We start from the raw sequence: 14,561 nt of genomic DNA on the forward strand, positions 1-14,561 counted from the left end.
TGTATCTCTTCCCGTCTCTCTAACCCCCCATCCTTTTCTTTATTTTGGGTTTTTTGCGTTGTCTGCACTGTGAAGTGGCCGTGTCAAGTACCTCGATATGTATGAGATGCTGCTCCACATGTCCCCACCTTTAGGTTTGGGAAAGAAATGCCCTCCACGAATCGCCTACAAGGTAGCTCAACTTCACATGCCCCCCTCTCCCTGCTCGTACTGTCTTCCCATTGGCTTATTCTTCAGCCAATCTCTGTGCTCTTGCAGTGTTTCCCCTCGTTTTTTTGTTTTGTTTTTTCCTCCCCCGCTCTAATCTTTTTGGTGTAGTCCCTCTTTCTGCTTTTTTTATTGGAGTCTTCCCCTCCACTTCCTTTGTAATCTAGGGATGGTCACAGACTAATGAGTATGACCGCAGAACTTAAAATAAATGTATTTGATGTTTAACTACAACCCAGGTTCATTGGAAATACATTTCTGCAAAATTGTTAAATCTTTTTGCGAAACTACCAAAGCTAAATGTCCAGTTAGTGACATTTACCACTCAAGGTCGTTATTTTGGTACCGGGAGATAAATTGTGCAATCACATGCTTTTTTGAAACATGTTTTGGTGTGGCAGGGAAGACAAGAAGCTCAGTTTTGGCCAGGTTAAACAGTCTCCATTGAGTGGCCACTCCTGAAACCTGACTGGTTAGTGTCCAGTTTGTTCTGTGTAAGAAACAATGATAGTTGGTTAAAAAAACAACTCGTTAAAGTGTTGTCGATATGAATTGACTACTTATCTGCAGTTTTTAATAAGGGAGGTGTTTAATCTAGTTACCGAGCCTGCTTGAATGTAGTGGAGAAAGTGCCTGTGAGGTGAGATGTGTTGAAGATGTGTTGAAGATGTGTGTAAGCACTGGTAAGAGTGCGTGAGATATTGCTTGGAGAATGTGTGATGGGTTTGGGTCCAGAGGGCTTGTTGTAGGATGGCTGGAGAGGAGACGTTTGGATGCTTCTTCCTCTGTGAGGAGGCAGAAGGAGAAGAACGGAGTCTCAGCAGTGGTTGGATGGAGGTCCTGTGTGTGTGGGGCTGAGAACTGACCACTGATTGTTCTGGTTTTATCAGTGAAAAATGTGGCAAAATTATCGTCTGTTATAGAAGGTGTGGGAGGTGTTGGAGGGGGACAGAGGAAAGAATGAAATGTTCTAAAAAGATTACGCATGTCTGGAGCACTGCTGATCTTGTTGTGGAAAATGGGGATTTTGCAGTGTGGACTTTAGCAGAGAAAGATGAAAGCAAAGACCGATACCTCCTTAGGTCTCTTGGCTGCCCTTAGTTTGCTCCGATGCTTACGAAGAACATCAGATAACCGGGGTTTAGAAAAGGCAGGCAGTGCTGGTCTGGAGGAGAGAGGACAAATTTCATGTAGATAAGAGGTTAAAGCAGAGCATAAAGTGTCACTAGCTAAAATAATGGCACTATTTTAAATTCAGATATGCTAAAATCTGTAAAAAATCTGAAATATGATAACAAATTTAAGAGGTTAATATTCAGTTTTATGCAAAACAGTGAAATGTTAATCTGACAATGCCTTAATGCACTGTGTGATGTACATCACTCAGCAGTTCAAATATAACAAGTCTGGTGAGTGGCGCTAAAATAATAAAATCGCATTTGAAAATAACATACCACCAATGCAAAACCCTATCTGTTAGTGTGACACCTACAACACATTTTCTAAAGCGGCCATGCCATTTTAGCTTGCTTTTGCAATCCTTAGAACTCTTTTTTTTTTGTGAGTCACAGGACTTGCACCCGAATGCTCCATATTGAAAATGCAACACTGTACCAGGTTAGCAATAGCCATACATATGGAGCTGGTTGTGTTATGTAAAAGTGATAATGTATCACTCTACAAATGATGCATTATGATAAAAATGTTTTGAGGCCATGACAGGGTATTGCGTAAGGAACAAAAAAAAGTATTTATTTATCAATAACCAGCCTCCTAATCATAATTTGTATGAACAAATGAGAATAAAAATAATTTTACTGTCTCTAGTATCAATTTGAGCTAGAAAAAGCTGTGAATTGTTTGTGTATACAGTGAGTCATTTTTTTTGTAATAAATGTAGGTAGCATGTATTTCCATTGAGCCGATGTTGTTTAATTATGACGATAATAAGTGAGACTTAAATCTCGTTTTATCTGTGGTCATACTTCATGTGTATAAAATTTCCCCCATAAGTTGCATTGTGTAAGGGTTTGTGCACGACATTGTAAAAATGATTTTCTGTACCAATCATATGCACTGTAAAAGCTAAATAATTTATGTAAAGTCAATTTACATAAATAATGTGCCCAATTGCTCTTTTTGCGGGTTCCTATGTCTTTGGGATTTACTTAAAGGCCCCAAATCAAAGTCCCCAAACTAAAAAAAACATCTTTTACATTGTATTAGAATAGGAAGGTCCCCTCTCTCACCCTTGTTTCATGGAGCAGTGTGTGTGTAACCTAAGTTGCTTTCAGTCATGAGAACTTTGCACTTGAACTCTCTCTTCCTGTCTTGGCGGTCTTTCACTTATTCTTGTCTTGCTTGTGCTGTCTTTCTTGTCATCCACTTGACCATTTCCTCTCTCTTTTCTTTGTCCTGTAGTCTTCTCTCTCTTTCTCTATGTCTGCAGTACGTGAGAATGTATGTCTGTGTGTGAGAATGTCCACCTTTTTTTTATTATGATCTTTTTTTCTTGCACTGCTAATGCTAGTAAATGTATGCTCTCTTTGCTCAGGGGAGCTCAACTCTTCACAATAAATCACACTAAACCATACTGTACACATATGCGTCCCATGATAAAACTGATTTGTCATGTTTAAAGGTGCACTCGGTTATTTTCTACTTACAAAAAAATGTACAGAAATGAATAGAGAAATGTTTATCATCGGGTGCAGTCCCTTTTATTTTTTAAATAGGGTTGCCTTATGAAAGCGAAAAAGACAATAATTTGAGATAACATGATTAGCCAAATACTAATTATCTTCTAAAACATTTTTTTATTTTTTTTTGAAGCAACATCCACACTAAGTCACTGCACAGGAAGTACAAAACAGCTGAATTTTCAGGCAAAATAAGCACCAGGGAAAAAATTATAATAATTCAGTGCACCTTTAAAGGTGAAGTGTGTAATTTTTGAAATGAAATTTTAGACATGATTTTTACAAAGCTTTCATCAGAATGATTCAGTTGAAAGTTGCCAGTGTTTTTAACATTTTTTCAGCCACATTTGGTCACCATTTGAAACTTTTAAATCTAAAAGCATCTATTTGCTGCGCATTTATTGATTAGTAACTCTCACAGAGTCGAGCTCCCATGTCCTCTGAAGCCCCTCATGGTTATGTGTACATGCTTTTCTTCACTCTCAAGTCGGTGTCGGTTTATCACCAGTGCACTTTGGTTGCGGACTGTAGCCTATAGCAGTGAATGTGAATGTTTGATTATGTACGTTCCTATTCCCTATGTGAACAAAACTGTTTGTGTGCTTGAAACTCTAAGGTTAGATTAGGATTCTATATTTCTGCAAAACTGCTTGATTTCTTGAACGTGTGAATAAATCGATAGAAGGATATGAAATAATCATGTCTTATATCAGACGCGCACAAACTGTTTTGTTTGAGGTTTTTGGTTTGCTCTGAATGGTGCTGATATTGGAAAGTGTTTTTACCCCACTAATGAACCTCATGCCCCCCCACCTCAGCGGCTGGTGAAAATGAACATGCCCATTGCAGATGACAACAGTGTGCACTTCACCTCAACCCTGATGGCTCTGATCCGTACAGCCTTGGAGATCAAACTGGCTTCAGGTCAGTCTGGTGCCCTTTTTACTGTCTAAATGATTGTGTAATTATTGTATAGATTAGCATTTAGATAATTGTATCACCTTTCCTCTCTTTTTTAAAAAAAAAAATCCATCTCTCTTTTCCAAATAGCTCCAACTGTTATTAGTGCCTAATGGAGAGATTTACTCCCTTATTCAGTGTAATCTGCTCTGTTGCTGCTGCTTGTGCCATTTCCACTCTTCAGAGCAGTGTGTGGGGGATGGTGTGTGTAGCATCTGTTGTATCTCTGTGTTTGGCACTGGATGAGTTTTTCTAGCTTCATTTTCACAGTTTTTCCTGATCATTTATAGATAATTATCTAAATTCACTAAACTTAATGTATTAGTAATTGTATACTATTATTGATATTATTATTGGTTTGACAAAAATGAAAAAAAAAGTTCTTATTAATCGCTTACTCTCATGTCATTCCAAACCCATTAAAGCTTAGTTTGTCTTCAGAACACAAGTTAAGATATTTTGCATGAAAACCGGGAGGCTTGTGACTACCCCATTATCAAGTAAATAACACTGTCAGGGTGCAAAAAAGTATGAAAGGCATTGTCACAAATAGTCCATCTGCCATCAGTGGTTTAACCGTAATGTTATAAAGCTATGAGAATACTCTTTGTATAGAAAGATGACTAAAATAATGATACTTTTTGTATGGAAAGAAAACAATGCAGCACTATAACGCCATTTTGGAGTATCGCCTCAATGCAAACTTCGAACGCTCTTCTGTGTCAGCCGCAGCACAGGGATGTGATGTTTTGCCGCGGTGCCAAATTGTTGCATCATTATTCTCAAAAGTATTCTCATAGCTTTTAATTATTGAATTGTGTATATAGATATACTCTAATTAGCCTCTTTCTTCTGTGTTCATGAAAATCTCCGCAGGTATGGTGGCCCAACGTCTGTCAGACGCTGAACTGAAAAAGGAGCTTGCTACAGTCTGGCCAAACCTGTCTCAGAAGACTATGGACCTGCTGGTCACTCCACACAAACGTAAACGCATTATGAATCATCATCAAGGAAATCCTCTCTTACTTTTGCTACAGAAATACTCTCATCATATATTACATGACTAACACTGAAGTACAGCCTCGTGCTTATGAATTATCTAAACAGAACCCAAGTAATTCCACATGTGCAACATCTCCAAATGCAATACGCAGCAACATCTAGTGGTCACTAGTGGAACATCCAAACAGCACATAACTAAGGTGCATTTGTCTCTTTTCAGCCAATGAGCTTACGGTGGGGAAGGTGTATGCGGCTCTTATGATTTTTGACTATTATAAACAAAACAGAGCTAAGAGACTTCAGATGCAGCAACAGCAGCTGAGAGAACAGGCAGGACCTGGATCTCAGGTGATACATATGTGCACTTACATTACTAGTCAAATTTTTGTGCTTTTTTTAAAACAACATTAAAGTCATCAAACTTTAATATAACAAATAGATGTACTATGTATGTGTGTTATAATATGTAATAAAATAAAATTTGCTTACACTAATTTCAAATGTAAGCCTTTTAAGACATAAAATACAAAGTGCAATCTTCCAGCTGTAATTGAGTGTGTGTTTCAATTCTGTCTATTTGAAGAATAAAGTCAGTGCTCTTCTAGAGCCTATTCTCCCACTAACCCACATGCAAGATCAGCCTGTGAACAGTGTAGATTCAGCCTCAGAGTTTCAACCTCAGACCAGACCCAGCTCCACCACGCTCAACAACGGACGCACACAGTGAGCCCAAAATCCCTTCTGCATTTGTATTCAGCGCACACATGAATTAATCTCTTTGCCATGGCAAGTGTATCTATTCTAATACGTTGTCAAATTTCATGACCAGTCTTGACAACACAATAAAGGGATCATCATCCTGGGCCTCAGAGAAGTCCAAGGAGGTCCCATCATCTAAACGAAGGCCAATGTCCAGAGGTCAATCAGAGGATGCCTCAAATGCAAACACTGCCCAGGTGCTGTAAATAAAAACACTGACTCTCTCTGACACATGCAGTGTCTTTCTTTAATGTGTGTTTAACCTCTTATTGTGCGTATTTTATAGGAGTCGGTAGAAATGAGAGAGATGGAAAACAGTGCCAACACAGTGACCTCTGGCGGCCTCGAAGGCCAAGGACGTGCAGTATCCATGCCAAAACTCAACGCAGAGATGCAGGTATTACATTGAATCAGTGTTTTGCATTTTGCATTTGCAATTCTACAAACACATACACAAACATATATGTATGTATGTATATATTTGAGGCAGTCGATAAAATTTTAATTATGACATTAAAATACTATGATAGGAAATACCTGTTTGCAATATCAAACATCACAATGAGCTGTTTTACAGTGTGACACTGGTTATAAATGGCCACACACACACTAAAAACAGGGTGAATATGTTAAGAGAACATTGCAAATGTTTATGTGTTGTTGCATTGTTTTTCCATGCCAAGTCTAATGAAAATAGGACGTCTGTCCTGTTTCAGGGCACAGGGGAAGTAAAACATAATACAATTAGTCTTTGGTAGGTTGCCAGATCTGCACCCTGGATCAGTTTTCAGCTTGCGCGGGCTAAGAGGAAGTGAAATGAAGCTCACAATCTGAATAAGCAGACTCTCAAGAAAAAGGTTGAGAGTTCTTTATGGTTACTTTGAAATGGATTTAAGAATATTGAATGGCATTCTTCTGTTTTTATTTTAAATGTGATTTGCACAGAAGCGGCTAAAAGTCTAATGCTTTTCACTAATGGATTGTGTTGTTTTGGGATCTCAGCTTTTAGTTTGCTTAATGTTATAGTATGTGAGTACAAAGGAGACACTGGAAAAATAAATCTAAAATCATCTGACTATGAAATTCACGTTCCATTTGGACTCTGCAAAAGACAATCCATCCATTAAGACTCATTAGGACATTCCTCCTATCAAATCGCACCTATCCCACACCTCTCTAGTGCTAATGGGCTGTTCGGGCTGACTGAGTGCATCTACTTCACTCCCAAATTTGATTCCCATCCAAAACCAAATCTCTTTAAAGTGCTGGACTAACCGATAAGAGACGTTAGATGCTGAATGTAACGTTTCAGCACCTGCTAATATATCCAAATCCCTCTGATTTCTGCGGGGGAAATCCCTTCACCGTTGGCATCTGGCCATCTCCAGTCCTTCTGCTCGACGGAAGAAAATAGAGCCAAATTACAGCCTCAAATGCAGATTTAGTTAAACCGCAACCAAAACTCTGCAAAGCTATTATATGGAGAAAAATTGCAAAGACATTATGATAAACAGGTGTGCCTTAAGGAATGACTTGGGTCTGTCACGAACGGATGGAAAGAGGATGGATGATAAACTAGGATATAGATTCTCAGAGGAAGGTTTGAAGGGATAGTTGACCCAAAAATGAAAATTCTCTTGTCATTTCATTCCAAATCTGTAAGATCTTTGTTCATCTTCAGAACACAATTACCGTATTTTTCAATAACCGTTCATAGACAGCAATGTAACTATCTATTTCAAGGCCCAGAAAGGTAATGACATTGTTAAAATAGTCTATGTGATGGTTCAAACCTATATTTTTTGAAGAATACTTTTTGTGCACAAAGAAATAAAACAAATATGACTTTTTTTTTTTTTTTTTTTTTAAAAAGACCATTTAAAAAATGTCCTTACTACCTTTCTGGGCCTTGACTGGGGTAGTTGTGTTGCGGTCCGTGCCGGGACAGAAAGATCTTGGTTTTTATCTCAATTTGTATTTCAAAGATGGATGAAGGTTTTACGGTCTTTATTCACTCCATAAGGTGACAAATAAAATAAAGAAATCATTCAAAAGTATAATATTTTTGAGCATTGAGAAATATAAGTTGGGTTTGTGTCTTTTTACAGAGTTACAGGTGAATTATGTCATTTCTACACCCCTTACAAAAATACTGTCTATCATGCACAGTGACTTTTAATGAATTTCTTTAAAGTACATCATGAATATTTCTTTTTTCCCTCTCTCCATGTCTTCCCTTCCCTTTACTTTTATTTCGTTCTCTTCTAGCGCTCATCAGAGGAGTCATTCTCGTCATTCTCCTGGGACTTTACTGGAAGTAAGAACAGCTTTTTGTATTCGGTTTACTAAGAATAAATTCTTGGCTTGATATACAGTAAGGATCCCCAATCAGTAGGGCATCAGCACATTTCTGAGGGGCTCTCAAAAGGATTTTAATTGTTTTGAAAGAATACAAAACACACCTTGGAGTCAACAATGTAGAGAACCACTTAGCTAAACTTTGTTATTGGTTACAGTAAGTCCCAGGTCCTCTGTGTCAGAAAGAATCTGAGGCTTACAGCCTGTTGTACTGCAAAACATTAAATCAAAGGAAGTCTAGTACAGCCAGTGACCTTTGATCATTTCAGACAGATTCAGAGGCACACCATTTAAAATGCACCTGTGAATGGGAGCATAAATTGAGGGCCTAGGCCCAAAATGAGTGTTTCCTTAAACGGGATTAGCTCAGCTGCTACAGATGTTACATTGCCTCTGATACTTTAATATCATAATGATCCCTTAGATCGTTACTGTGGTCTGGAGTTCATCCCTGTATTGATGCATCTGAGATAAAATGGAGGTTTAGCATACAAGACAATGTCATTACAGGCAGTTTCAGTGCAGCATTCCTTGTAATATCCCAAGATAACAATGTACAAAAGCATTCATCTGACTTTATGTAACCACCGCCTTGTTTTCTTTCTCAGACCATTCCCGATTCCCCCATGAGACGCTCCGCATCCACTTTTGCACCACAGCGCCCTCAGGAGGTGAATCTGAATGACTACACTCTAGCGAAACCTGTTCAAGAACGACACCACCACCACCACCATCATCACCGATGCCACCATCGTAGGGACAGAGACAAGAAACAGAGATCCCTGGACAGGTCGCCCACTGGACAACACAAAGCTGCAGGTCTTTACTCGTTACACAAGATTCCTCATAAAAGCTAGCTGCATGAAGTGAAAAAGCACAATGTTTTATATGCGGATCTCTCTGGAGCTTTTTAGCTGCATTGGTTGAACTGATCCTAAACCCAGACGGGATTGGGTTGTGTTGAGGATCAGTGAAGTGCAGAAGCAGGGCCTGGTGTGAGAGCGTCCGGTCGCAGCTGGCCTCTATTAGCCAGATAAAAGGGACTGACAGACATGCAGACCCATGACCTGATAATTTATGGTTACCTCTCAGCAGGCCAATTGAGAACAGGGAAGAAAAATTCAGGCGGTCAGGTTTTTGACTGGAGCCTGTTGAAGAATGTGAAAATCCAGAGGAGAGGGAGACTGGGAGAGATGGATCTGCCACAGCAGGACTCAATAGCTCAAGAAATCCTGTTGTTTTGTTTGATTTTTTCTTCAGTTGTCTTTAAAAAAGAAAAAGAAAGGGAAAAAAGCAGGGAGGTGTCAAAAATCCTGACCTTTTTTTAAAATCAGCACAAATAATTATATTTTAGCTTAAAATAATGAATGTTAAAATGTAAGCGTTTAAGTTCTTATTACATTTTGCGAAGAAAATATGACCAGATACTGCATTGTATTTGCTTTTCACACTGCAAGACATTTTCTTCTTTTTTATAGGTAAAATAACAATACAAATTATGAATAAACTTCAGGAAATTATGCAAAATATCATGATTTTAGAACACTTTTGACTTGATTTTCAAGCAAATATTATAATAATGCAAATTTAACAAACAAAAAAACAAAAATAGCCTATTAAGATCATTTTCTTAAGAATTTAAAAACATCAAACACAATTTTGCCTTTTATGTTATCTTCGTCTAAAGATAACATAAAAGTACAGATTAAGAAAAGACTTATTGTTTTAATGACCTGTCTTTCATTTCTTTCATGTTTTTTGTTGGTTCTCAGGCACAGCAGCTGACCCTGTAGAGGAGAGGCCACATGACCGAGGTCGTTCCCATGAGAGGAAGCATCATTCGTCTTCGACTGAGAAGCAGCGGTATTACTCTTGTGATCGCTACGGCAGTCGGGAACACTGTCCCAGCAAGTCTGCCGTGGCAAGCTGTGCCACCTCGCCCAGCGAGGCCCAGGAGGCCAGTCTCAACAAGCAGGTGGGATGGGGTTGTCAAGACAGGACAGGGGCATGTGTTCAAATGAAAGGCTAGGTCAGAGGTTAGAAACTGGATAATGATCAGGGAATAAATATCTTTTGAGTTCCATATAATGAAAACGCGTTAGGGATTTGAGACCAGATAAAAATTAAATAGTTATGAAGGTGAAAATCTGTAGATTGTGCCAAGATGCATTAAACAGTAATGAAGATAATGTTCCGAGTTAAACACAGGTTACGCTTTATGGTCTGTGGCATCTGTGTCCCTCAATATAAATAAGCCATACACTTATAGTGGAAACCAGTGGGATTTTAAAACGCACACAGTTTAACACATAATTAAGTCTTAAATATTGTACATTAACAATGAATTTTTTAACTTCTGTCATTACCATACACATGGTATCTTTCACGGTATGCATGAAAGGGCGCTAGAAAGAGAGAGCTTGCATAACCTTTTGCCAAGGACTGGAGCAAAGTTCTAGATAAATTAAAAAAAAACTACTGGATCATTTCTTCAACTCAATGGACTTTGTCTATTCTTAGATATCTAAGTCTGTCTAATTATATTAATATTATAATATAATATATTTTACATATTATTAACATTTCTCATGAGTTTCCACTGTAATTGCATTAATTTTTAATTACAAACTGAGGGCATAATTTGAAACCTAGAAATAATTGTCCACTTTATTTATTAACACAGAAGTTAGCTATCGCCTTTGAATGTGTGAGGCTTCTGGTTCATTAACCACTGTAGGTTAATACCTAAAAGAAAAACAAAATGCAGTAAACTGTGAAACTACAAAATTTGTGCTATAAAGTAGCGTTTTACAATTGTAAATCGAAATAATTAGACAAGTGCCAATTTGCAAAATGTCAGGCTGCATACAGTATTAAAATGATTTTGTCCAACTAAAATAGCCATATTCACTCTCATTTTAAAAACAATGTGAATAGTGAGGATTGAACTGAGAAAAGTGCTAATCTTTCGTTTAAAGGTAATCTTATGGTAGGTCAATTTATAATTTTTAGAAAGAAAGAAAAACAATATTGCAATATAATTTTCCTTGTCTCATGATGATAAATTTGTCTGAAATTAATATTTAGTATCATACCGTTTGCATTTTAGGGATTTCATCTGTATAAATTTAGTTTTTTCAGTTTATGTTTAAGCAGAAAGTTTGTATAGTACAGACTCCTCTGCACAGGCTGCCGTTGGATTTTAAAGCTCTCAGGGCACAAATGCACACATAAATGCTAAACATTTCTACCCCGAGCCATGAGGATTTTGAGATATTATTAGTTTTTTTCTTCTAAAATGTTTTACATTTTGAATGAATAAAACAAGTGTCTCTTCTCTACAGTTGTAGTGCAACCACTCATAGGCTTTCACTTCTCTTCCCACTCTTCTTCCACACCATTTCTCTGTGCATTTGTCTGTCTTTTCTTTCTTTGTCTTTCACTGTCATCTTCACTCTTTTGTCTTTTGTTTTTGTCCTATTCATGGTCCATCTTTTTCCGCTGTCTCGTCCAACACGTTACTTGTCCTTTCCTTCCTTCCTTTGGCTCCTGGTCCCTGTCTAACCTTTTGGGCATTTCCCCCTTCATCGTTTTATTGTTTTGATTTGCTTGTTTAATTTTCATCTAGGGCAGTGGGTGGGCTAAGGGGAGCCCGGTGTTGTTGACCTCAGGGGCGAGCACTCCAAGCCGTGGGCGCAGACAGCTGCCCCAGACCCCCCTTACTCCTCGTCCCTCCGTGGCCTACAGGACTGCCAACTCTTCCCCTGTGCAATTTCTGGGCACACAGGCCGGCTTGCTTCCCCCGAGTCCCGGCAGGCTGAGCCGCGGTCTGTCCGAGCACAACGCCCTCTTACACAGCGGCTCCATCTCCAGCTCGCCGGCCCCCGTCAGTCGCATTAACTCAGAACCCTTCTTGGGGCCCCCGGACCACCCTGCCGGCCTCCAGCCCGAAACCTATGCTGTCTTCCAAGAGGATCCCATCCCTCAGACGGCCCGCTCTGCCCAGACTTTAGTGATGCCGATTGTGGCGATTCCCCCACCTCCACAACAGCAGTTCCGTGGAGTTCCCAACGGATACCACTTCATCAAGGGCCCCGGGGCCAGCAGAGGACGGGCACGGCAGTACTACCCAGAGGCAGAGGTGGACGACTGGTGCTAGCATGGCTTTAATTTACACACACACACACATATACAGATGATGTTTTTGTTTTCCATTCATGATGAGTTTTATCATCTCTTTATTTTGCGAGTGGTGTTAAATGCAGTAATACATGTATTTGTTTTCCAATGTCCAAAGGACAAAACATTCATGTGTGCTTACAAAGCAGCAGATGTGGGATAAAAAGGTTGAAACCCCCTAGCTTTGATGCATTTGAGTCAGGCTAAATGGTTTGGTGGGTGTGGTCTCTTTAAATAAAACACTTAAGCTTGAAAGTTTATATGAAAACACATGGGCTTTGTCTTAATCTTTGCCTTTTTAAGGGCAAGAGATGCCAAGTTGTGCTCGTGTAACCTGGGAAAAGAGTGACCCACTGCTTGAAGTGTAGACCACAACGGGCGTCTGGCCAGTTTCCCTCAAAGCCAGCCTCCGAGATGCACCCTAAATGCAAATATTCCCATGAAAATGTTATCTTGGCATTATAGATGTACCTTTTATGGACCAAAAGTTTACAGAAGTGGCTGGAAAGGCCAGAAATATCGTTTTATTTGGCAAAATGCACAATAGCGGTGCCCCCTGACTCCATCTAAGAGAACTCCACTTTATTTCACGCTGTTGCGAAAGCAGATTGTTCATTATGCTGCTGATGACCATTCCTCGCACATGTCGCTATGTGCGAAACCTTTGACAACCATAATGTACTTTGTTTTTTATCAAATTGTAGATATTTTATCTATTCATTATGTGCTTTTTTGTATTGTAAAGACGAACGGTTTTACGTAAATCGCTTACGGCTTCACCATACTGTCAGGTCTACCGATTCTTCTTGACTGCTCCAGATGTTATTTACAAAGTGCCTAACCTTTTGAATATATTGTAGTAGTGATGCAACCTCAGCCTTTTTTAGTGCATCCACACTTGAGAGAGTGAACTGAACAAGCTCTAAGGGTTAAATGGAACTACAAGGTGTTACGATCGCTGGCCTTAATTCAGAAGATACAGTACCACGTTAGGTTTTTGAATGGAAATGACAGTATGATTGTTTTTTTTTTTTTTTATTCTTGTCTCCTTTTTTGTACAATTTTAGTACTGAATGGAATATTTAAAAATGAAAAAAATTCCACCAAAAAGCATATGTTAGTATGGAGTACCTATAAAAAATACTGCAGTAGTTGTGTATTTGTCCTGACGGGGGACTTTATAACCACAGTTATAAAATTGCATGTTAAAAAAAAAAGTCTTCTATTCTTGATTGACCATGGTTAAGAAACCAATATTTACGGTGTATATTTCCTGTCCTGATGAAGATGCTCAGACCGCATTGCTATTTGCCTTCTCTGTTTGATCCTTTATGGTTAGATGCAAGGACTGAGAACTGAAGAACTGTCACAAAGGAGCTTGCTTTGCCCATCTAGCAGGTTTCCTGATGTGAGCGCGTGTTGTGTTGCGTTGAGTCGGGGTCCTGGCACCGGTACAGTAGGCCGATCTGTGTTAGGGTTAAACTTTCCCCTTCATGGCACTCCTCCAAGCACACATACACACTCACAGCTTTCATTCTGCCGCCGTTCCCCAGCTGCTGGCCGTATAGAAATATGGCCGGCTCCTTTTTATCACGCTGGTAACATGAGAGGAATATTTAGCCACCTGAATTCAGAGGGTGAGGCAGTCTGAAAGAACAGAAAAAAGCCTCTGTATTGGGATGCTGTACAGACGGGTATCATTTCACAAGTTCCGCATTGACGTACATGAATACATTAGACGCTTGTAGAATTGTTTGGCTAATCAGGTGATTCTTGGCCGCTGAAGTGTCAGGACTTTGCTGACAGTGAATGTTCTCTCATTTTTATTTTTTTTTTAAAACATGTATTTTCTTTATGTAGGGCTATGCAACAAGATGACACTTTGAAAAATATACTTCATTCATTTTGTAGCTTTACCTGCTGGGAAATCCAGATTCAGGCTTTAGCATGATAGTGACCAAATCTTCTTTTTTTCCTTTTTTTTTTAAATAATAAAAAATGTATAAAAAAAGTATATTTTAGAATGCATAAAGGCACAATTATTAAAAAGCAGAAATCAGCAAAAAAAAAAGAAAAAAGAAAAATAATACAAAATAAATTATATATATATATATATATATATATATATATATATATATATATATATATATATATATATATATAAAAGAAAATTGCAAGTTTCTGTATGTGCATGCATCAGAGATGTCCAGTTTGTCAGGGGAAAAAAGAAAAAATGTTTTTCAAATCTATGGTCTGAACAACTGCTATTTTTCTACATGCTCTGTGAGACTGCGGTTAAAGGATGTGCTGACATTTTGCTGATATTGTTACGAGTTGTTGCATCGTTCATGTGTAACTATGGAACAAATCTTTGCACTCCCAGCACATCTATTGATG

General features: G+C 38.7%; 1 protein-coding gene across 23 annotated transcripts in view; it reads left to right on the top strand.

Moving 5' to 3' along the window:
- cacna1ba (calcium channel, voltage-dependent, N type, alpha 1B subunit, a) overlaps window positions 1–14,219 on the top strand; it is a 90,818-nt gene extending 76,599 nt beyond the window's left edge. For 15 of the 23 annotated variants that reach the window (XM_043239595.1, XM_043239598.1, XM_043239597.1 and 12 more), the window contains 11 exons: window positions 76–172; window positions 3,725–3,830; window positions 4,743–4,850; window positions 5,089–5,216; window positions 5,452–5,591; window positions 5,698–5,824; window positions 5,914–6,024; window positions 7,906–7,944; window positions 8,594–8,804; window positions 9,758–9,960; window positions 11,614–14,219. In XM_043239595.1, the coding sequence (XP_043095530.1) occupies window positions 76–172; window positions 3,725–3,830; window positions 4,743–4,850; window positions 5,089–5,216; window positions 5,452–5,591; window positions 5,698–5,824; window positions 5,914–6,024; window positions 7,906–7,944; window positions 8,594–8,804; window positions 9,758–9,960; window positions 11,614–12,144 (1,801 nt within the window). In that variant the 3' untranslated portion in view covers window positions 12,145–14,219. The remainder of the gene's footprint in view (window positions 1–75; window positions 173–3,724; window positions 3,831–4,742; window positions 4,851–5,088; window positions 5,217–5,451; window positions 5,592–5,697; window positions 5,825–5,913; window positions 6,025–7,905; window positions 7,945–8,593; window positions 8,805–9,757; window positions 9,961–11,613) is intronic. The other 8 variants (XM_043239599.1, XM_043239596.1, XM_043239606.1 and 5 more) reach the window with 3 other exon arrangements.
- Window positions 14,220–14,561: the final 342 nt, after the last annotated feature.

This window comes from Puntigrus tetrazona, chromosome 5 (assembly GCF_018831695.1).
Source record: "Puntigrus tetrazona isolate hp1 chromosome 5, ASM1883169v1, whole genome shotgun sequence".
Lineage (NCBI taxonomy): Eukaryota > Metazoa > Chordata > Actinopteri > Cypriniformes > Cyprinidae > Puntigrus > Puntigrus tetrazona.